The sequence below is a fragment of the Rattus norvegicus genome, chromosome 12, assembly GCF_036323735.1.
Source record: "Rattus norvegicus strain BN/NHsdMcwi chromosome 12, GRCr8, whole genome shotgun sequence".
NCBI lineage: Eukaryota > Metazoa > Chordata > Mammalia > Rodentia > Muridae > Rattus > Rattus norvegicus.
This window is the reverse complement of record NC_086030.1, coordinates 22,391,178-22,414,622: the sequence shown is the minus strand read 5'-3', so window position 1 is coordinate 22,414,622 and position 23,445 is coordinate 22,391,178. Positions and strand designations below refer to the sequence as shown.

At 43.5% G+C, this 23,445-nt stretch overlaps 2 protein-coding genes across 12 annotated transcripts in view; one reads left to right on the top strand and one right to left on the bottom strand.

The window, feature by feature from the left end:
• Positions 1-16,332, bottom strand: part of Stag3 (STAG3 cohesin complex component) — a 30,258-nt gene extending 13,926 nt beyond the window's left edge. For 2 of the 7 annotated variants that reach the window (XM_006249020.4, XM_039089018.1), the window contains exons 1-8: positions 16,232-16,332; positions 14,694-14,867; positions 13,230-13,326; positions 12,832-12,951; positions 6,831-6,927; positions 5,839-5,915; positions 5,352-5,556; positions 4,802-4,953 (exon numbers count right to left, since the gene is read on the bottom strand). In XM_006249020.4, the coding sequence (XP_006249082.1) occupies positions 4,802-4,953; positions 5,352-5,556; positions 5,839-5,915; positions 6,831-6,927; positions 12,832-12,951; positions 13,230-13,326; positions 14,694-14,857 (912 nt within the window). In that variant the 5' untranslated portion in view covers positions 14,858-14,867; positions 16,232-16,332. The other 5 variants (XM_039089015.2, XM_063270988.1, NM_053730.1 and 2 more) reach the window with 5 other exon arrangements.
• A 468-nt stretch (positions 16,333-16,800) lies between these two features.
• Positions 16,801-23,134, top strand: Gpc2 (glypican 2). 5 transcript variants are annotated; one of them, NM_138511.2, is made up of 10 exons: positions 16,801-17,201; positions 17,865-18,023; positions 18,338-18,660; positions 19,352-19,432; positions 20,064-20,226; positions 20,468-20,598; positions 20,730-20,876; positions 20,962-21,101; positions 21,184-21,353; positions 22,239-23,134. In NM_138511.2, exons 1-10 carry the CDS (start codon positions 17,036-17,038, stop codon positions 22,496-22,498), a joined length of 1,740 nt encoding a protein of 579 aa, NP_612520.1. In that variant the 5' UTR covers positions 16,801-17,035; the 3' UTR covers positions 22,499-23,134. The 5 variants fall into 5 exon arrangements, with proteins under 5 accessions (NP_612520.1, XP_038944979.1, XP_038944981.1 ...); XM_039089051.2 differs by lacking the exon at positions 21,184-21,353 and having other exon boundaries at positions 16,827-17,201; positions 22,239-22,377; XM_039089053.2 differs by lacking the exons at positions 16,801-17,201; positions 18,338-18,660 and having other exon boundaries at positions 17,882-18,023.
• Positions 23,135-23,445: the final 311 nt, after the last annotated feature.

The following is a 23,445-nucleotide window of genomic DNA, read 5'->3' as shown; positions in this document are numbered from 1 at the left end:
AGGTCAGATTATCCATCCCTCTTGTACCTCAAAAGCATAATGTCACAGATAAAGAAAAGCATTTCTACCCACTTCTTGTTTATTGAGGACATAGTATAAACCCTCAGGTAGCCAATATTCCCTCCTAATTCCAGAAGAAGCAATAGTTTAATGCCACAACGTTTGCTTTGTGTTGGTAAAAACTAATGTTCCTGGGTACTGGAGAGATAACTCAGAAGTTAAGAACACATATTGCCTTTCCAGAGAATGCAAGTTCAGTTTTCACACTCATGTGGCTCACAAACACCTGTCACTCCAGCTCCAGAAGATCTGACATCTTCTGGACACTTTGTACACGTACAGACACACAAGAATATAGGCAAATCTCTTTTAAAATGTCCCTTCTGATTGGGGTTATTCTATTCAATGACTAACTCACAGTTGTGTTTTTTACTACTAATAATTGGGAAAATGAAATTTAAAAAACTATTAATGTATTTATTTGAGGAAGGGGCAGCATATATAGGTATAGAGGTCAGAAGATGACTTTCGGGAGTCAGTTCTCTTTCTACTGTGTGGGTTCTAAGAATAAACCTAGGCTTGGAAACAAGTGTTTTTACCCAAGTAATCTCACCAGCCTCAAAGTGAACTTCAAATAAATTGATTTTGATAAAAGTATAACCAGTAAAAAGATAAAAGAGTTTGGATCAGTGATTTTAAAGTGGACGATTTTGTTCCCCAAAGGATAAATAATTCCTTCTTCACAAGATTTAGGGATCATTGTGGAAAATCCAGAAATGGTAGATGAATTCACAAAAACAGTGTCCTCTGGACACAGCAGGGCTACTTATGAACTCATAGTGGTTCTGACCACACAAGCCCCTTACAAGATCAAGCAAGGCCAAATCCCAACATGGAAAAGGAGGTTTGCATTAAACAACACCCCAAGCCTAGGAGTTCTAGAAACTAGTAGCTGCTGGTAAAGGGAAAGTCAGTTTTCTTTGAGAGTCCTCCCCTGGTAAGCAGAATGTGCTCTAACGGAAGGCCGCACTTCCAAGAGTATATGGGTAGTATGAATTAGACTTAGTGGATGGGGAAAAGGGGGGAACACAAAGTTGGATGTATAGAGAAGTAGGGTGGATCTTGGAAGAATTGGGGGAAAATGGATATGATCAAAATGCACTGTACAAAATTATCAGAGAATAAAAATATTTTTAAGGGCTGGAGAGATGGCTCAGCGGTTAAGAGCACTGACTGCTCTTCCAGAGGTCCTGAGTTCAAATCCCAGCAACCACATGGTGGCTCACAACCATCTGTAATGGGATCCGATGCCCTCTTCCAGTATGTCTGAAGACAGCTCAGTGTACTCATATAATAAATAAATAAATCTTTTAAAAAATATTTTTAAATTGAAATATTTTAAAGTTTTGGTTGTCAGAACTGGGCTGGTATCAAAGTGCTATTGGAATCTAGTAGACAGAAGCAAAGGAACACTGCTAAACAATATACAAGGCCAGGGCAGCCTCCCAATGTCAATAAGGCCACTGCTGAGAAACCTCAGACTAGCTGAACAACAGATACTAAGGAAGTAGAATATAAGGAGAAAACATCTTGGAAACAACTAATCCTATTTCTTCAACACACTCACATATTAGGGGAAATCTGAGGAAGCTGACATTCTGTATAAGACTAAATAAAAGAGGAAGTCAGACGTTAGTACAGTTAATCCTAGCACAAAGAAACCTGAAGCAGGAGTTTGAAGCCAGTCTAGACTACATAAACAAGATCCTATCCCAAGGAAGAGAACATTAAAAGAGGCTCCAGAAATACTACCATTAAATGTCCTTTCTTGAATCCTGGATGGGGAATTTTAAGTATGAACTAATTAGAAAAGTATTAAAGAATCATGACTTTTGGAGACATGAAAAAAATGGTATCAGGTAATGTTATTAAGAGGGTATACTTAAATCTTTAGGGTTGAAGAATTGCTTATGCCCATAGCTTAACAAAACAGATAAGCTAATATAATAAAGTATTCATTGTTATAGAATACACTGTGAATATGGTATTTATTATAAATTAATTCTATAATACCTTCGGTTTTTCACATTTAAAATATCATCAGAACCAGAAACTGAGAAAAGACTACTGGGGATAAGATGTGCTGGAAGTATATTACAGAGAAGCAGACTAAAGGGATGATACACATTCACAAATGAACAGAAGAAAACAATATGGTATGGGAACTAAAGTGGGAGAACGACAACTGATGGAGAGTTCAGAAAAAGAAGAGAAAAGACTCTCACTGGTGCAGTTCTCCTTTTATAGAGAATGTATCCAAGGCTCTTAAGCAATGCTTCAACTACAGGTTGTATCAAATATGCACATAGGTTTAAAATACCCTTCTATGAAATTCTTGGAACCAGAAGGATTACAGATTTTATGGTTTTTTAGATTTTGGAATATTTGTACAGACTTTACTCATTGGGAACACAATTTCTAAATCCAAATTGGAAATGTATACCAAAATGAAGATTTTTTTTTTTGAGTGTCATACTGATGCTCAAAAAGTTTAGCAAAGCATTTCAGAATTCAGATTTTCAGATTAAGGATGTTCAACCAACCTGTATTATGTATTTATGTATATATTATGTATTAGTATCTATCAGAAACTAATTTGTAAATTACACACAGTGACAAAAATAATGTTATGTGAACTTAGATCTCTCTCACACACCTTCTCTCTCAAAACAGTTACTGGATTGAACTTTGGATTTTTGTTGGTGGTGGTGGATTTTTTTTTTTGAGACAAGGCCTCGTTATTCAAGCCTGGCTAGCCTAGAACTCACTACATAGATCAAGTAGACCTCAAATTCAGAGATCCTCCTGCCCCTGTCTCCTAAGGGCTAAGATTAAAGACATGTGCCACCATGGCCAGCTACTTTGGAGGATTTTTAACCTTTGCTGGTGGTGAGAAAATGAAACTATAGAAAGTAAACCTGCAGATAAAATGAGGATTTCTTACACATAATTTAAAATCCTAGCTAGTTCTATTACCATGTGTAGGCCTTTAACATCGCCCTTACAATGAAAAACAACAAACAAAAATGAAGTAACACGAAGTCTTCCTCTCAGGCTGACACAGCTCGATAACAGTGCCTACTTGGCAGGTGTAAAGGGTCCAATTTTCAGGGCCATAGAAAAAGAGAGCAAATAAGCAGATAAGAGAGTCAGGTACACACAATGACAACCATTTCCTTCTGTTGTGACATAGCAGAGAAGCAATTGTTTTTAATGGGGACTAGGAAAATCATCACTAGATACAGTTAGACATAGTATGTTCTAGCAACCTCAAGGTGGAGAAGAGCAGATAGTAGCAAGGAGTTAAAAACAGGTTTATCAGGGGTTGGGGATTTAGCTCAGTGGTAGAGCGCTTGCCTAGGAAGCGCAAGGCCCTGGGTTTGGTCCCCAGCTCCGGAAAAAAAAAAAAAAAAGAACAACAAAAAAAAAACCAAACCAAAAAAAAAAAAAAAAAACCAGGTTTATCAGTGTCTGACTTAAACATTGCTATTCAAAGTCTAATGAGTCTAAAAGATTTTCCCAGAGCTTATTCCACTAAAGGTATTATAGTTTAAATTTAAAAAATTCTCCTCCAAAGGTGTGTGTGTGTGTGTGTGTGTGTGTGCGCACACACACACATACATACATATGCCTACAAATGGGCCTTTAAGAAGGTGACTGAATCCCAAGGGCTCTAACTTCATCAATGGATTAATCCATAGATGAGTTGATAGCTAAATGGAGATATGGCCTAGTTAGATGATGTAGGTCACTGGAGTCATGTCTTAAAAGAAAATAGCTTGTCCCCAGACTCCTCTCTCCTCTGTCTACTGATCTACTGTCTGATCTACTGCAGCAGAACCTCTGTGCTATAACAGACAGCCTCGCCATAAGCACAAAGTACAACAGTCACTACCTGAATATTGACTAAAGCCTCTGAAACCACGAGCCAGGATAAAACATTTCTTCCTTTGAACTGTTTCTCTCAGGTATCTGTCAGAGTGATAAAAAGCCTACCACAAGGAAGACAAAACAAAACTTGTGTGGCTAGACAGCCAATTCTCATTATTTCATTTAAATAGACTAGAAGGTAGGACTGCCCCTTTAAATTTTTGAAAATTTTCATACAATATCTTTAGTAATATTTTTATACAATATGCTTTAGTAATATTTTTATACAATATGCTTTAGTAATATTTTTCATACAATATGCTTTAGTAATATTTTTCATACAATATGCTTTAGTAATATTCCTTGCCTTCTTCCAATTACCCTCAGATCTTCCACTCCTAACCCATCTAATAATTATCCCTCTTTTTAAAGAAAAGGAAACTGAAGTTTAGAAGTTAATAAGGCCCTTTATAGTAACAACTACGAAAACAAGATTCATATCCAGGGAAGCCTCCCTTATCATGTGTTTTTCAGCACTGCACAGTTAACATGAAATTCAAACAACTTGGCATGCCGTGTAACATATAAACACTACTGATAATACTTTCAGACCAATGGAAGCTAATAAAAGTAAAATACAGAAAACTCTAATTTCCCTCCAAATCAAACATGTGTGAGCCATTGTCCCCAAAAGAAACACACAGTGACTTCTGATAGATGAGTGCAGGAGCACTGTTGCCATCCCTGTTATTCTTTATCTGAAAGGCTGCCTGAGGCCTGTGTGTACTGAGAGAAGTGATGGAACCTGATAAGGTCTGGGCACCAGAAGATGAAGGCTGAGGAGGAAGAAGGGGCCAGGAGTCACCCTCACCTCTTTTCGTTTCTCCAGCAGACTCTCGAGCCGCTCTGGTGCCCTCTGCTCTGGCCCCTTGTTTCGTTCTGCCTCATACTGACGTTGATTGTTGTCTTTGTGCAGACTCAACTGGAGTGCAACTTTTACCAGAGAAGTCATTAGCTTCATGGCTTTGAGTCAGAGGAAACAAAAAAGCCATTGTTCAAGTCAGAGGAGCATGAGTACGAAAGTAAAAGGAAAAAGATAAACAAAAAAAACCAAACAAACAAACAAGCAGGGTGACCCTGAAGTCCCAAAGTTTTCTGTCCTGGAGTGGCCCCCCTCAGCAACTTTTCTGGCCTTATTTTATATGCCAGTCTATTGTCAGGAGTATGCTCTAGGAAGATATAGAAACTGGGAATCATTACTGTGCTCTCCTCTTTCCTATGACCTCTGGTGAGAAGCAGGAGGGGGTCTAGGACAAAAGCAACAAGGTACAATAGCATTGATGCAGGTGGGAAAGAAAACCCACAACATACAATAAAGCCCCACTAACCTCAGGACAGCCCACTGAGTTCTAAGTGCTCACCAGCCAAAGTACTAGTATGACGAAAGGCTCGGACCTGGGAATCTGAGAGGCCAATGAGCAGGGAGATAAGGTCATCCATTGGAAAGCCGTCAAAGAGGAGGCTGTACTGGCACTGACAGACTAGTGTCTTCACAAACTCACAGAAGCTTCCCTGGAACTTCTTCCAGGATGGACCTGGAGCTGTCAGGGGATAGTCACCTGAGTCCTACAAATAGTTTATGAAAAGGGTAAGAAAATTACTAGGTCCATGAAAGTCAGGGATTAGAAGTCAAAACTCAACAGCGTAATGAAAACGTAACTTTATATACTTCATTTTACACTATCCCTCAACCCCAAAGCCCATCAACTAATTTCTATGTCTCTTATATTCGAAGAGGCTGAGCTCTTTCTTATAAAAGCTATTTCCAAGAATCAGAAATAAAGAGGCAATGAGCTTGTGTTTTGAATTCAGAGTAAGAAGAGCATGATCCTGATGAGCTTCCTCCACCTCATTAAACTCTTCTGTTAGGTGCTGGATGATCTCTGAGTTGGACATTGTCTTGAACATCTCGGGTGTGACAGTGCCTGAAAATTGAAGGAGACAGAGATAGAAAAAAATAATAGGACACAGATACATTTGAGGATGAACCAGAATATTGGGAAGAGCTAGAGGGAGCAATCACACAACTTGAGTCCTTTCTAGTCATAAGCCTGTCACTATTTATCTGTACAATTGCTATGAAATAGCTTCTGAAAGATGCAATGGAATTATGTAGTCAAAGACTATGGTTCAAAAAGTACCCCAATCAAACTGAAAAAGAAAACAAAAGTAGGCCAGATGATGAATTCCTATAAAATAATTTGACATCCCTGGCCCAGTAAACTAAACCCTGGCATGTGGAGCTGGGGGCTCAAAAGATCAGATAGAAAACACAGTATCTGAGAAGTAAGATTAATAGACTATCTCATCCGCAAAACCTAAAAGGCACTCACTGTTTTGTGCACCCCTGAAATCCCAGCACTCAAAAGGTCAAGGGAAAAACATAGGTGAAATAGCTGATGAATAGAAACCAGTAATAGATTACCTCATACACAAACTAAAAAAGCACTGGATTTCATGTACACACCTATAATTCCAGTATGAGGATTGCATGAGGCAAGAGGACTGCTTCAGGATCAAGGCCAGTGTGAGATACATGGTGAAATTTCTCAAAAAATAAAATAAAAAAGCCTCCAAAAGTATGATAGTCCAGTTTGAAACCTGAGCCTATTGTTATCAAGGCAGAAGATTTTTTTCCCACCAAAAAGTTATGCCTTTCACTATCATCATAGTTTCCTTCTAAATTACTCCCAAAATGTAAGCATCAACGTGTTCTTAAATACTCCAGCTCTTCATGTCTTACCTTCTTTTTTGAGGCAATTTCAAATGTACTCACAAACAAAAGTAGAGTTTTAAACATGAAGGATAGGGATCAGGAAGAAGCAGGGGGGTTTCCTCACTTTTACATCCACAGGCTCGGATGAAAAAATTAACAAGTTCCAAGAATCCTGCATTTTCATCTTGCTTGTAGTTTTCTAGCCACTCATCTACCAAAGACTAGGAGAAACATGTAGATGACTTCAATTCCAACAATACAACACAACATATTATTATATTTCATCTTCTCAAATGAAATACATACAAATTTCTCATAAAAAGTTACAGACATCTTTTTAAATATATTGCTGAATTAGAATGGAGGTAGAAGCACACGTAGGCAAAAAATGAGATAATAGCAATTCTAGAAGTAGGAAGCTGGCTTTGGATAGAAGGGTTTCACTAAATGAGACAGCTATATAGAATGCATGGACTAGGAAATAGCCTAAGAGTAGCCCAAGAGAAGGCCACCAAATAAAGTGGAGTCCTGCAGAGCTATATTTTTATGAAAACAAAGAATGGAAAATGAGTCTACAGAACCACTGGGCACAGAAAGAGAATGTACACTGTAGTGTAGTTGGAGAGAAAAAGTCAATCTCTCTCGAGAATTATAACCATACTTAGTCCTTGGGACTGGATTTGCAGCCCAGATTCTTTCTACCTGTATGACTAGAATGATCTCAGGTAGAGCTTATTTTAAAGTGATTCTTAGCAGGGATGGTGGCAAACAGCTCTAACTGCAATATAATATTTAGGAGGTAGAGGCAGGAGGAACAAGAGTTCAAGGCATTCCTCAGGTTCATAGTGAGGTTGAAGTCAGTTTGGGGTACATGATACTCTCTCTCAAAACAACAACAGCAAAATGTATTCAAAAGTGTTCTCATGTTAGGAAAAATGCAGATCTCTCTCTTATAAGCACAACTTTGACCCTGACCCCAAAGAGTTCCAACACAGAGCTTTGGAAAAGATGAGTGGATCATAATAAAAACCCAGTAAAACATATGAGGAAAGAAGACACTGAAAGTAATAATTATAAAAAAACAGACAAAATTATAAGCATTCTCCTTTAAGACTGAAGATACCACCAATTATAAAATGGTTTCATGATTTAAGAAATAAACAAATGAAAGTAAAATGCAGTAAAATTTAAAAATGAGCTAACACTGCAGAAAGGAGACATATAATAAAATGTAAAGGTTTGCAACATATGGCTGGCGAGATGGCTTAGTAATTGAGAGCACTTGATGCTCTTACAGAGGACTTGGGTTTGGTTCCTAGAAGCATATAGTGGCTCACAACTACCTAGAACTCCAGTTCTAGAGGATATGGTGCCCTCTTCTGGCTTTGCAGGTATTACAAGCTGGTGGTATATATACAGCATATATAGCACTCATGCACATGAAATTTAAAAAAAAAATTAAATCTAATGAAAACACAAACTTCACTGGATAGGTTACAGGTAACTGGACACAGAAGAATAGATGGCAAGATAAATCAGTGAGATGTCCAAAACGCAACTCAGAATGGCTGACAGATGGAAGTCTAAGAAGTGCTGAAGAAATCTGAGACTGAAACGGTCTAAATCTAACCGAATTCTAATATAATAAAATGAAGAAGGGGCTGTAAAGAATCTTCCATAGACATAGAAAGACGTCAATTCTACGATCCAGGCAGCTCATAGCTCTCTCTAGCATGACAAATTAAAAAGGAAACTTTTCCATTAAAAGGTCTGTAAGACATCAGAACACAAAGGCAAGAAAATTTTAAAAGCAGTACAAAAAGAATCAATTACCAAGACCATACATTTAACACTTATAAACCAAAACATTTACAAATGGGAACTATGCAAATACATTGGCCTTGTGTTAAACACAACTATCAAATTACACTTAAAAATGAAAACCCTTAGTTGTATAAACTGTATTTTAAGAGTTCAATAATTATATATGGCTAGTGGATACTGTACTAGAAACACTGATATGTAGAGCCATTATAAAATCCTGTATTTTAAATTTGTATTTATTGTGTATCTGATGTGTACAGTATGAACGTGAGCATGTCACAAATGTAGAGGTCAGATGACAGCTTTCAGAAGTTGACTCTCTCCTACAATTATATGGTTCTGGGAACTGAACTCAGTCATCATGCTTAGGTGGTCTGAACCATCCCACCAGCCCTATATTACCATATTAATTACTGTTAAATTAGCAATACTAGCTGTGGTGCTTGACTATGCTTGGCCCATGGGAAGTGGCACTATTAGGAAGTGTGGTCTTATTGGAGGAGGTGTAGCCTTGTTAGAGGAAGTGTGTCACTGTGGAGGCAGAGCTTCGAAGTCTCACATATGTGCTCGTCTGGCCAGTGCTATCTGGTCCCTCTTCCCAGCTGCCTGTGGAAAACAGTTCCCATATGCTGCCTTCAGATCAAGATGTAGAGCTATTGGCTCCTCTAGCACCATGTCTGCTTGCAGGCTGCCATGTTTCCTGCTATGATGATAATGGACTGAATCTCTAAACTGTAAGTCAGCCCCAATTAAATATTTGCCTTTATAAGAGTTGCCTTGGTCATGCTGTCTCTTCACAGCAATAAAACCCTAAGACAATAGCTGGTTTTCAATAACTACAAAGAAAGGCATAAAGCAGTGTTAATCATATTTTCAATTTGCTAAGGTGGCTCATGCCTGTAACCCTAGCACTCAGGAGAGTAAAGTAGGAGGATCTCTCTGTGTCTGAAGCCAATATGGGCTTAGAGTCAATTACAAGCCAGCCTGGGCTAGAGTAAGACCCTCAAAATGTAGGGGTATGTATGGTGTGTGCGTGTATGTGTGTGTGTGGCACACAATTTAATCCCAGAACTCAGGAGGCAGGCAGAGGCAGGCATAGCTCTGTAAGTTCCAAGCCAGCCTAGTATACATAATTCCAGGCTAACCAAGGCTACATAGTGAGACCCCATCTCAAGAATTAACTTTTAGGATTCTGTATCTAGTAAAAGGTCTTTCATGAACAAGTATATTTTTATATAAGCAAAATATGAAAAGCTTTATTAATAAAGCCCTCCTAAAGGGTAATCTGGAGATACAGTAAAATGATTCCTATGAACTTCAAGAAAGAATAATGAAGAAAAACTTGAAAATGTAGGCATTTGTTTTATATAAACAAATACTATATAAAATAAGGTCTGATTTGTTGAGGATGGGAACAGACAGAACTAAAACAATATGACAACATGTATACTAAAGAAGACAGCTAAGGTCCTTTAGAAGACATTCAAAATGAAGCATGTACTTGAGGGGAAAAAAACAATAAAAAGCTGGGACACACAAAGTCACAAAATGATAGAAATATATTTAAATATAACAATAATGATAATAAATGTAAAATGGCTAAATTTCTCTGAGATTCAGACTAGCAAACTAGGAAAAAAAGTCAAGACATAAAAAGAATAGGTCCTAAAGATACACAGTACAACTAGAAGATTGGGGAAGAAAAAGATACCAGAGAAATACTAACCAAAACCAAAATATAAACAAAGCAATTTTAGAAGTGTCAAATTTTAATTGTAAAACATTTGATTTATTAAGTAGATATAATTCTAAATTATAAATTTCTATATAATATCTCATAATCTTTAGGCAAATATGGGTATAAATATAAAAGAAATAGCTAAAAAGGTCAACTTCATTGACTTATGTTATTTTTGTGTTGTTTTGTTTTTTCTTGACAAGGTCTCTCTGTGTGACCCTGGCTGTCCTGGAACTCACTCTGTAGACCAGATTGGCCTCTAACTCAGAGATCCACCAGCCTCTGCCTCCTGAATGCTGGGATTAAAGGTGTGTAGCCCCACACCCAGACCTTCTTAGATTTTTAATATACCTCTCTATATAACTGATTTATCACACATTACAAAGCATAAAAATAATACCAGAAATACCAAAATATTATATTTAGCACTCTCAGTCTCATTCAAGAGCACACTTAACTGGAGAATATGAATTCCTTTCAGATGCCTGTACAGCAGTTTCAAACTACATGCTAGGTCAGAAAGCTTGGTCTGCTTAAGTTTGAAAGACCACATTCTTTCAATACACAGCTGTAAATTGAAAGGCCAAATAACAAAAATACAACCAATAAAACTCCATGCCATAAAACTTAAAAAAACAAAAATGATAAAATCTAGATTATGCATTAATATGAATGGATCCCAGCATTTATCAAAGAATGAGTTGCTTAAATTGATTAAGAGCATTAATTAATGATAATGCTAAAATGACAAGAAAATGATTAACATACAGTTCAGGCTAGCATTGTCTCTGGCTGACAATGGGAACTGAGGACTGAGTAGGGTGGAGAGAAGCTCTTGTTTCTTGAACTGAAGGCTAATCATTTGTGTGATTTTTCTAATATTGGGGACTGAAACTAGAAGTGAATTACATATGCCAGCAAGTGTTGTACATCTAAGCTATATGCTCAGCCTAGTGTTGCACCTTTTAAAGTATATATAGACTTTATAAATTTTCATTTTGTTTTGTTTAGACAGGGTCTCACTACATATTCCTGACTGGTCTGGACTTACTATATATAGCCCAAGCTGACCTCCTAAGTACCGAATTCAAAGGCATGTGACACCAGACTTGCCAAGCTATATACAATTTTAAATGATATGCAATAAAAACATAAATAAAAGGCGGCTGAAGAAAGAGATGACTCAGCAGTTAGGAGCACTGGCTGCCCTTCTAGAGGACCAGGTTCAATTCCCAGTACTCACATGGCAGCTCACAACTATGTGTAATGTCAGTTTCAGGGGATCCAACCCCCTCACAAAGACATACAATACACAAAGGCAAACATCAATGCACATAAAATAAAAATAAACTATTTAAAATAAATGTGGGAACAGAAAAATATTTAATATAACTGTTTAAGAAGAGACATATCTAGGCTTCTTAGGTTACCCAGCGACTCTTCTTCTTTCTTCTAGAAAAGCAGAATTGATGCTGTTCTGTGATTCCTTTAAAATAGGCACAGTCTCCTCTGAGGGCCCTTACTGTCACTGTAGGGGTTCATATCCACTGTCTTATCTTTATTAGCTTACATATGCTCAGTGAAATGCCAACAACAAATTAAATTTGTAGATTCTGACCCTTATTGTCTCACCCTACAAAGGGTGAGGTATCAAGAAGCAGGTGAGTTTGGTGTGTGATACATGCCTATAATCCCAGAAGTTGGGAGGTAGAGACAGGCAGATCTCTATGAGCTAAGATCAGCCTGACCTACATACTGAGTTCCAGGCCAACTGGGAATACATTGAGAAATCCTGTCTCAACACAGAGATGAAGTCTGCAGTTGCCGCTCTCTAAATCCAGCATAGCCTCTTGCTCACTGAGCTCAAGCTGAAGGAGAGTAAACAAGGTCTCAACGGAATGACCTATATAAACCAGCCTATCTGGAAAGCCACAGGTGGGAAAGCACCCAACAACTAGCTACAGACACTACTAGCTAGAGTATGCCCTCTTCTGGCAGGGCAAAGCAAGCACAGTATCCCATGCCCGATACTGTGCCCCTCAGTGAAAGTAGACCACAAGTCTACTTTTCTCATTCAAAAACTCCCTTCAAGTGTCTGAAGTGGAAAATTGCTCAGAACTTCAAATAGATCTGCACTTCCAGAATATAGCTATTGGTGCTCTGATGAAAGCAATAAAGACTATCTGGTCAGCATTTTTGAAGATACCAACCTATGTGCTATTTATGCCAAATGTTTAACAACTGTATCTAAAAACACCCAGGTAGCATAACTTATACGTGGAATACACACAAGTACACTGTGAGGGAAGCATTTTATCCCACAGTTACAGTAGGAAACCAGTGGACAGAGACTGGTAGTAGGCTTCTCTTTTCATTTGTATGTGAATTTTGAATAAACATAAATGATGAAGCATTAATGCAAGTCAAAACATTTCAGGAAACAAATTTCAACAGTTTAACTTTTGTAATAATTTTCTGGACATAACTATATTTTTTAAACAGTATAGTTAAATTTCTTACTGATGACAAGAGGAAGAGAAGAAGTGATGAGACACTTCTTTACCTGCGCACAACTTCTAGCAGCTTTCACAGCATCAAAAAGGTCACTGGTTGGCGGCACTGACTTGTTCTTGTCATTCCCACCAGGTACTATGTGGGACTGCTTCTTCGGATGTTTTGCCACCTATTAAGTGTAAAAATGTTAGCTGTACAAACACTGTAAAATGATGCTAACATCTGATTTCATCATCACTTTAGACAGCCTTAAGCTGTCGATTCCACATCAAGGCTTCCTCTGTTGTTTCAGATCTTAAGTAACCGATCTTTTTTTTATTGTTGTGAGACTTGTTACTATTAACCTTTTTCCTTTTAAAAGAATTCTGGTTCTTCTCTATGCTAATGTCCTCTCTTCTTCCATCCTATCACCTGAGGCCCTGCAATTAAACAAAATGGCAGACTCACTGGGATAGCTTTGGGTGGTCGTTTTGCTGCTCTCTTCCTCACATTTCTTCTTAAGCTATCTTCAAAGTCACTGTCTTCACTAGTTGAGGAACTATCCCTATAAAGAGAGTGTGATTAAGTATCATCCCATCTCCTCCACATAAAGAGTTACAATTTGTACTGATCTCCAACTGTGCCACATCTACATGAGAAAAACATTCAAGTTTTAAGAGATAAGGGACAAGAAAAGTCACTTCAAAGCATTAAAGATGAAAAATGAGGAACTAAAAACAGGTGAAATGGCTCAGCAAGTAAGAGCCCTTTCCACCACAGTCTGATGACCAGAATTCAACTCCCAGAACCATACAGTGAAAAGAGAGAACTGACTCTAGAAAGTTAACGTCTAACTTCCATGTACATTTATGTACATATACACATAATTAAATGTACCTACTATTTTTTAAATGAGAAACTGAAACCAGTGAATAAGACAATTGATATTCACAGTTGATATTCAGACTACTACTCTGTGTGAAGAAAAATTAGCATGGCTCAGGAAAAATTCATCACATACATAGATTAGTATATACGTGGAATTATAGTTCACCCTTGACATTTAACCTTCATCTTAGTGATCCAAGTTTATAGTGCTGATATAATCTAGTCTTCAATAATAGCACTAGCAAAACCAAAAATGATTCAGAGAAGGCCAACTAAAATAAATGAGATGAAGATAAGGTGTATGAGATTACTTTTTTCCTAGAAAGATTACAAAAACACGATATGCTATTATGATGTTCACAGAATAAACTCATAAAATTGTAACAGATAAGGATCATGAATCTGTTTTAAAAATGTGAAACAGAACTATAGAATACCAACTAAAATATACCTACAAGTTTTCAAGCAACAAACAGATCACTCTTTATTTACAGTCTCTTATGGTCCTAACCTCCCCCAGCAGTGCTAAACATTATTCCACATTCAAAATAGGTTTAGGTAGCAAGATAAATCCAAAACTTGACCTGTACTCTATTCTGTTTCCAGGGTCTTGCTACGTAGCTAATTCTTGATGTTTTTAAGACGTAAGGCAGTCAAGAGATCCAGGAGGAATTGGTTCTGTAATCTGAACCAGTATAACATTTCTTCTCCCTTCCCCTTCTCTACCTTCCATTTTTGTTTGTTTGGTGTTGTTTTGTTTTGTTTTGATTTGACTTGATTTTTAGTTTTAGAGCAGAGTCTCATGCAGTCCAGGCTAGCTTGAATTCACTATGTAGTTATCCTTAACCCTCTTGATCCTCCCACTTCCTCATCCCAAATTCTGGGATTGCAGGTATGTGCCGCCATACCCAGCTTTCACTACAGCTTTTCTGACACTGCCATACAGCCCCATATATTATACCCAAGCTAGAAAACAGAGAGGAAAGCTGCTGGGGATACAAAAGGGGCTCCCAAGTTCAACTGCCTCTCACCAACTGCACTCACCATTCTGCAGTTCCCTGGGAGTCTCTGTCATCACAGGGTTGGATGTTGGAAGAACAAGGAGACAAGGCCATCTGTGCACATCTCACAGACTTTCGAAGAGGGGAGGACATACTGCCTGAGGAAGAGCCATGGTGCTGGGTGGAGGGTGACCACAGAGTAGGCATGTTAATCCAGCTGTAGGAGAAAAGGAAAGAGTTCTTACTACTCCATCCCTCTCGTGACCATCACCTTTCTCTCCCAGAATGTAGTCTTAGTAAATGGGGCACCAAAACCAATAGTCAACCTGACCACATTGAGGTACTACAGTCACTACTGCCTTAAGGGCTAGTAAACAGAAACCAGAAACTAGGGGTGACAGTGTAGGCCTGCAATCCCAGCTAGCTGGGAGGCTGAGGCAGGATGTTCATCAAATTCAAAGCCAGCCTGGAATTTCAGAGCAGCCTGGGCTACTTAGTGAGCTCTTATTCAAAATAAACAGTAAAAAGGGGGCCTGGGGATTAGAGTTGAGCTGAAGAAGGCTTGTCTAACATGTTACAAAACTCTGGGCAGTACCAAGCCTTCAGTATGGGTAAATAAATTAGGGTCATAGGGCCTGAGTCCGGTCTTCAGTATAGGGAAAGAAAGAGAAAGGTGGGGGGAGAGGGAGAGGGAGGGAGGGAGGGAGGGAGGGAGAAAGAGAGAAGGAGGGAGGGAGAGAGAGAGAGGGAGGAGGAAGAGGAGGGAGGAGGAAGGGGAGGGAGGGAGAGAGGGAGGGGAAAGGAGGGGAGGGGGAAGGGGAGGGGGGAAGAGAGGGAGGGGGAAGGGGAGGGAGGAGAGCAGGAGAGGAGGGAGGTAGGGAGGGGAGAGAGGGGGGAGAGGAGAGGGGAGAGGGGGAAAGGGGCAGGGGGAGGGGAAAAGGGGGAGGGGAAAGAGAGAGGGGGAGGGGAGAGAGGAAAGAGAGAGAGGAGAGGAGGGGATGGGGGGCAGGCTGGCCAGGGCCAGAAGATCTGGGGCCAAGTTTCAAGTTAGCTAAACAAACAAGATTTACACACAGAGCAGTTTCTGAGCAGCTTCTGGCACAAATCCCTCTTAGAGGAACCAGACAGGGGTACACTGGTTGAGGTAAGAGATTGAAGCTTAGCTGTTAAAACCGAATCGGCAAAGCACCTCAAACTTCCATTTCTGGAACTCATTCCTCGACTCTACAGGAAAGGGGAGGAGGCTATGAGGGATTTGGAAGAAGTATCATTTGAGTTAGGCCAGAAACATTCCAAAAAGTATGCATTCACTACTTCCAGAAAGAGCTATCTATATAAGGTTGACCCCGAAGCTTACTTGAGCTGGGGGCAGGGTAGGAGGGTCTTCCGTTTAGGGGACTACTTATCTCTCCCGGTCGGAAAATGGGATTTCCGGCCTCCACAGAGCTACAGACCTCGGTGAAGGTACATGAGGGAAGGAGGTTTGGAATTCTGCCTATTTGTGAGTCCAAAGAGGCAACCTCACTGTTTGAGCTTGGAAGAATGACCTCTAGATGAACACAGTTGAAGAAAGATCACCACCTCAGGGGTCCTTTCAGATCTCTGTGGACATCCCACCTCTGAAGCGAGACGCCCGCCGCAGCGGCTCCTCTTCCTCAGGTGGAGGGCGGGTAAATCTGAGAAAAACGCGGGAAGGCACGAGATCAGCCGCGCGCAGGCGCGAGAGTAACTGTTCTTCGCGCGGCTGAGAAGTGTCGCGAGACTTGGCACAGAGCGAGCTCGTGCTAACCACGTTCCAGCCACACAGCACGCTCGGCTTCGAGCAGCCACCAGGCATGTGGCGTGCATTCCTGTCACGTGGGCTTTAGCGCGTGCGTTCGCTCCACCCTGGTCACGCCTTCTTTACTCCTATGTCCCCCTCCATTGGCTCAGCGTTCTGCTACCGCCTTCAGTCCGGCTCCTCAATTGCAATGGGCTCAATTTCACTCAGGCCCCGCCTTTCGAGCAAAATACCACGCCCCTTCTCAAGACCACACCCCCCCTACTCAGCCAACCTCGGCCGTGCGGGCCGCGTTCCGCCCCCTGCCGAGTTGTCACTCCACATTGGCTTCATTTCTACCCTGTCCCCGCCCCCGGGGCCGGTTTCTTCTGATCATTGGCGGGCTCCAGCTTCGGGTCCCGCCCCCTGTCCCGCTCCCCGGCTCCCATTGTCTCCGCAGATGCCTCCTAGTCCAGCTACCGTGCTGGGGCTGTTCAGTTTTGGGGGGGACGCTCGTATTCTTTTCTTCGAGACGTCCCGCGGCCGAGAACAGGATTTTAGAGTTCCGTGGACTCTTTTTTCCTCCTTAGGACTCACTTTGCCCCGTCCCAGGGAGGAGAGCAGCTATGTCCGCGGTGCGACCTCTCCTGCTTTTGCTGCTCCCTCTGTGTCCCGGTCCAGGACCGGGACATGGGAGTGAAGCAAAGGTCGTCCGGAGTTGTGCAGAGACTCGGCAGGTGCTGGGGGCCCGGGGATATAGCTTAAACCTTATCCCTCCCTCCCTCATCTCAGGTGAGAAGAAAGAGAGAGGGAAGAGTCAGGGGTGGGAAGGGGCGGGGACGGGTCCTCCTCAGCTCACAATAACTCTTTCCTTTCAGTGACCATTACAATGATTGTTTCCTCTGTAGGGCATTTTTCTCCTCCTCCTGTAACTTCCTTGCTGGGATCACCGTAACCCTGCTGCTCACATAATAGCTCTCATTCAATCCCCACCCAAGGAATTCCCTTCTCCATAATTAACACACCCGTTAGTGTCTTTCTAACAGCCAGAAATCGCCTTGCAATTCCTGTGAGCTTTTTTTATGACAATACTTTCTTGCTTACCAAGTAGCCCCACCCCTACAAATCCTGTTCTTCATTCCATAGATGTCCCACAAGTCCCTGGAGGCGTGGGGTGTGCAGTGTTGGGGAGGGTCACCTGAAAACCCTCTGGTCACTAATATGGCCCTCAAAGCAGCTGTCCAATAGATGATCCTATTACAAATAGGGGTGAAGCTGTGATGGGTGAGGGACAATGAAGGAGGGGGTTCAGGTAGGGCTGAAGGGGCAAACAAAGGAAAAAGAAACCGGGCAGGTGGAAGAGGAAAATCATCCCCCAGATATAGGCAGGGGATGAAAGGAAATTCCTATATCCCTTCTTGCCATCCAGTACTCTTCCCCGTCTCCTCTGCCCAGGTGAGCACCTTCAGATCTGTCCTCAGGAGTACACCTGCTGTTCCAGTGAGACAGAGCAGAAGTTGATCCGGGATGCTGAGGTCACCTTCCGTGGCTTGGTGGAAGACAGTGGCTCCTTCCTGATTCACACGCTGGCTGCCCGCCACAGAAAGTTTAACGGTGAGAACCTCTGGGGGTCCCCCAGATGTGCTTCACACCTCTTTATGTTTATGCCTTGCACCCCCGTTTCCTATTCCCACCTCCCGCAGTCATAGGTAACCCACCACCACCCATTCCAGAACTCTCTGCTTATCTCTGATCCCCACTCCACATTCTCTCCAGGACCCTGCCCTTCCTGTTCCCAGTCTTCCAGATCTCCAACTTGCTCAGCTTCTAATTCTTTTGCCTCTTCTTTTCCTCATTCCCTCCTGCCTCTGCCCTTCCCCTGCTCTCCCTCCCTCTCTTTCCTTTTCTCATCCCTCCACTTCTGTTAGAGTTTTTTCGGGAGATGCTGTCTATATCCCAGCATTCTTTGGCCCAGCTCTTCTCGCATTCCTATGGTCGCCTGTATTCCCAGCATGCCGTCATCTTCAATAGCCTGTTCTCCGGCCTGCGGGACTACTATGAGAAGTCTGGCGAGGGGTTAGATGACACCTTGGCAGACTTCTGGGCCCAGCTCCTGGAGAGAGCCTTCCCTTTGCTGCACCCACAATACAGTTTCCCTCCTGATTTCCTGCTCTGCCTTACTCGGCTCACTTCAACTGCTGATGGCTCTCTGCAGCCCTTCGGGGACTCACCCCGCCGCCTCCGCCTACAGGTGAGGAGGTCCCACAGCCTGAGCTCCAGCAACCTCTGACCCCAGTGACCTCTAACTTATGAGCATCTCCAAGGCAACCACCCCCTTTTGTGCCCATGTCACCTCTGAACTCATGGCCCGCATTCTAGCCTTCTCTGATTGGTGATCCCCATCTCAAGCCTTGGTCACCTAGGCCTGACCAGTGCCCCTTGGTCTCCTTTAAGTGCATTCTTTGCCCTACTTTTATATACACACTTGGCCCTCCACCCTCAACTACTTTCTGCCAACACTGCTCTAATCCTAACATGGTAACCTGTGGTTCAACTAAATAAGAATTGGGCACCAAAGTTGGGAATCATTTTCACTTACAGAATCACATTGAATGATCACTATAATTGTTTGAGGTAAATAAGAGTCCCGTTATTTTACGGAGGAGAAAAATGGGCTCCCAGGCAAGTCTCGGAGCCAATAAGTAGTGATGGAGGAGCTCACGCCCTCTGTCTTCTAGCTTTAGGTTCAGCGTTCTGATACACAGTCTGTCTAAACTCTACCAGCTCTTTCCCAATACCCAGCGCTTTTGAATCCCCCTCTGTATATCACCAAGGTAATCCCACAAACGCAACCTCCACTCCAGTCCTGACTAACTGATAATCATTTTTGTGGGTTCGTTTTGTTTTGTTTTGTTTTTCTTTCTCATCTTCTTTCCCTCCAGATAACCCGGGCACTGGTGGCAGCCCGGGCCTTGGTCCAGGGTCTGGAGACCGGAAGAAATGTGGTCAGCGAAGCACTTAAGGTTAGAGGGGTCCTGAATATGGACAGAGCCCAGGAAGTAAAGAAGACAGACACCAGCTGGCAGGAGAGGCCTAGAGCTGTCTCTTACTTGTTCCTGGGCTCTGGTGCTCCAGAGGACATCTGGAAGGGAGGCCAAAGTCAGGCCTCCACGGGGTGTCTGACATGATCTCCTGGGATTTCTGGTCTTCCCTCTGGTGACGCACATGCCTTCTGCTAGTCTTTCCATAGCAGTTCAAGATTGTAGTGAACCCCTCAGTGCCCCTCCCTCCTCCCAAAAGGCCTCTCTTCATCACTGGTCCTGTCCCCAGCCTCACCTCTCACCTCCTTCCTCTCTCCTCAGCCTGGACTCACTCTTGCCCCTGAATCTTTCCTCACTACCTCCTCCTCAGTAACACCCTAGTCAAACCCCTCTCATGAAGCAGAATCAGCAACCTTTTCTCTAGGTACCCTCCTTCTCAGTCCTGTATCACCGGGTGCCACATGGGGTCACCAGCCACAGTTGCTCATATCCAGCTTCCAACAGATAGCCTGGGGAGGTGGGTCAGGATCTTTGACCTCTCTATGCCCAGTATCAGGCTTGCTAAGAACAACCTGGGTGTTCATAGATGCCCAGACCCATTCTCTACCCACAGGTACCCATGTTGGAAGGCTGCAGACAGGCCCTCATGCGTCTGATCGGCTGCCCACTTTGTCGGGGAGTACCCTCGCTTATGCCCTGCCGGGGCTTCTGCCTCAATGTGGCCCACGGCTGTCTCAGCAGCAGGGGATTGGAGCCTGAATGGGGCGGATATCTGGGTGAGGGGGCTCAAGAAAGCCCTAGATGGAGAAGGACCCTGAGTAAGGTTGGGGGCCATTTGAATAAGGAGAGGGTGGCCTAAAACCAAAGTGGGGGAAGAATAAGAAGGAGGTGGAGTTCTCATGCTGTCTCACAGGCAAAGTGCTCTTTCCTTCTCAGGCCCCAGTGAAATGTGTGGGAACACACTAGATCAGTGCTGCTCCCCTACTATCTCCTTTCTCTTTCTCCCCTCCCCTCAAGATGGTCTCCTGCTGCTGGCTGAGAAACTCCAGGGACCCTTTTCCTTCGAGCTGGCTGCTGAGTCCATAGGGGTGAAGATCTCAGAAGGTTTGATGCACTTGCAGGAAAACAGTGTAAAGGTGTCAGCCAAGGTATAGAGAGGGAAGGGTGGAGTTGAGGTGTGGGTGTCAGAAACAATAGGGCATATGGGGCACTGTAGTTTTGGAGGCAGGACACAGGGTGGTTTGCTTCAGAGCGACTATTGGTCTTTCCCGTGCATAAGGTGTTTCAGGAATGTGGGACGCCTCACCCGGTGCAATCCCGTAACCGGCGAGCACCAGCACCCCGGGAAGAGACTAGCCGGTCTTGGAGGTCGTCAGCTGAGGAAGAACGCCCCACAACAGCGGCAGGCACTAATCTGCACCGTCTGGTTCGTAGTGGAGCCGCCGCCGGTGCTGGTGGGTGTGGCATGACAGCCGCTCTGAAGCGCTGCAGCTTTGTTTTCTGTCCTGCAGGTTTGGGAGCTCCGAGAGAGGCTTAGCCGAGTGCGGGGCTTCTGGGCTGGACTTCCCGTTACGGTGTGTGGGGACTCCCGCATGGCGGCAGATCTCTCCCAGGAGGCGGCACCCTGCTGGACTGGGGTTGGGAGAGGCCGGTGAGTGTAGGGCTCCTGCGGCTATGGGAATCTGGAAGGAGGGAAAGCTGCAGCGGGAGCTCTCGGGGTGCTGTGCTCTCAGGTATATGTCGCCTGTGGTCGTGGGCTCCTTGAACGAGCAGCTCCATAACCCGGAGTTGGATACTTCGAGTCCCGATGTCCCGACACGTCGGCGGAGGCTCCATCTCCGAGCAGCTACTGCTCGAATGAAGGCGGCTGCGCTGGGCCAGGACCTTGACATGCATGATGCGGGTGAGGCTCAGAAACCCACTCTGCAAGGCCCCTTGACCCAGGCCCTGGTGCACTGCTTCTCAAGCCCCACCCACAGTCCTCATAAGAGCCAGCCCTGAAACCCAGCCCACTGCCTCTAAGTCTCATCTGCTCTTGGAACTCCCCTTTGCTCCTTGACACCACCTCCCTCTGCGCCTCTGCCCATCCCCCTTCGAGTCCCACACATTGCCCCACTAGCCACCCTACCACCCCTCATCCTGCCCCACATTAATTAGCTTCAATCATTTCTATTCACTTAAAAGCCTTAAGTGCCTGTCTCAAAGCTCTCCATCCTTGATCGTAGTGGGAGACAGGAACATCCCTACGGAACATCCCTACCGAACACTGAGGAAATTTATTGTAAAGAGCAGAACCGGGGGCAGGGAAGCTAGTTATGGTGTCACTGGACTGTTCCCACCTCCACCACCACCACCCCCCCAGCCCGTGAAATTAGGCAAAAAGATAAACAAGCACATTCACTTTTTCTTGTCTTGGATACTCTCCCAACTCCTCCCCCTCCCCCCACCCCTGTTTCTCTACCTTTGTTTTCTGGCTTCTTGTCTGCCTGCTCTCCCATGACTTTTTCTTTTCTTTTTCTGCTCTGTCTTCTCCCATTTCCTTGTCTAGTATCTGATTATGTGTTTCCTCCCTGGTATTCCTGTCATCGCTTACAGTTGGGTGTCCTCTTGCCTCTCTTTATCTCTTTTTTATATCAATTTACAAAGTAATAGATTCCATTTTGGCATTTTCATGCATGGCTATATATATAAAAACAACATGCTTATGGTTTACCTCAGTTTCCCTTCCATTCGGAATCTCTTGCTCTTCCTCTATACCATCTACCTCTCCTCCTGTCCATCTCCACAGATGAAGACGCCAGTGGCTCCGGAGGGGGACAGCAGTACGCAGACGACTGGAAAGCTGGGGCAGCGCCTGTGGTTCCCCCAGCCAGGCCTCCAAGGCCACCTCGTCCTCCTCGAAGGGATGGTCTTGGAGTGAGAGGAGGAAGTGGCAGTGCCAGATACAACCAGGGCCGAAGCAGGAATCTGGGGTCGTCTGTTGGCCTCCATGCCCCACGTGTCTTCATTCTCCTCCCCTCAGCCCTGACCCTGCTTGGACTTCGATAACAAGCGAGGGGCGCCCTAGCGTCAGGAGGCTTAGTGGCCTTTTCCTTCCACCTCCCTCAGCTGGGCATGAGGAAGAATGGAAGGGGGCTACCGGGAGGGCAGAAAGGGACTTTGTAGGTAAATGGCTGGGGCCCCAAATCCAGCAGTTTCCTATTAGTGGGTTGGGAGGGGAGGTAGATGGGTGTTCATAATATTTATTTTTTCATTTGGGAACTGGGGATATTTATTTAGGAAGGGATTGTGGTTCAGCTCTTTTAAGGCTTGGGTCTCATTGATGCAAAAGGCAGGGGGTAGGGGTTGGGGTCGGGTTGAAGGAACTTGGAAGTGGGGAGGGGTGGCACTATTGGCATGGGGGTACCTGATATTGAAAATGAACAAATAAACTAGCTGAGAGTGATGTCACTTGCCTGTAAACCATTATTATTTTGGAGGCTGAGGCAGGAGGATTGAACGTTGGAGACCCATAAAATTAGGTGCTGATAGTGGAACAGGCGGGGTGGGAGGTAGGACCTGAGTTTTATTGACTTTTAAAATCATCTGTTTCTTAAATATGGGGGAACCCATCTTGTGACCTTTGCTGTCTAATGTTTCAGTGTTCACATCGGTGTTTATTGGTAAATAAACAATTTGACCATGTGTATGGCTCTGTGTGTGTGTGTGTGTGTGTGTGTGTGTGTGTGTGTGTTGCACATGTGCACACTCAGAGACATATCACCGCCTTATTCCCCTGAGACAGGCAGTCTCACAAAACCTGATGCTCCCGGCTGGCAGCCAGCAAGTTCCAATGATCCTTTTACACCCCACCCCACCCCCATATCACTGGAATTACAGGGAAGATGTGTTTGTGACCAAGCCCACCATCTTTACGTGGTTATGGAGGATTTGAACTGGGGTCCTCCTGTACGTGCAGTGCTTTTCCTCCAGTCTACTTCCCCGTGGGCGTCTGT

What these genes read in the sequence shown, in the direction of transcription:
- Gpc2 (NM_138511.2), top strand. Translation starts at nt 17,036, where the DNA reads ATGTCCGCGGTGCGACCTCTCCTGCTTTTGCTGCTCCCTCTGTGTCCC. An exon ending in CCGCCACAGAAAGTTTAACG is followed by an intron (nt 18,024 to 18,337) that starts GTGAGAACCTCT and finishes CACTTCTGTTAG; the next exon opens with AGTTTTTTCGGGAGATGCTG. An exon ending in ACTGGGGTTGGGAGAGGCCG is followed by an intron (nt 21,102 to 21,183) that starts GTGAGTGTAGGG and finishes CTGTGCTCTCAG; the next exon opens with GTATATGTCGCCTGTGGTCG.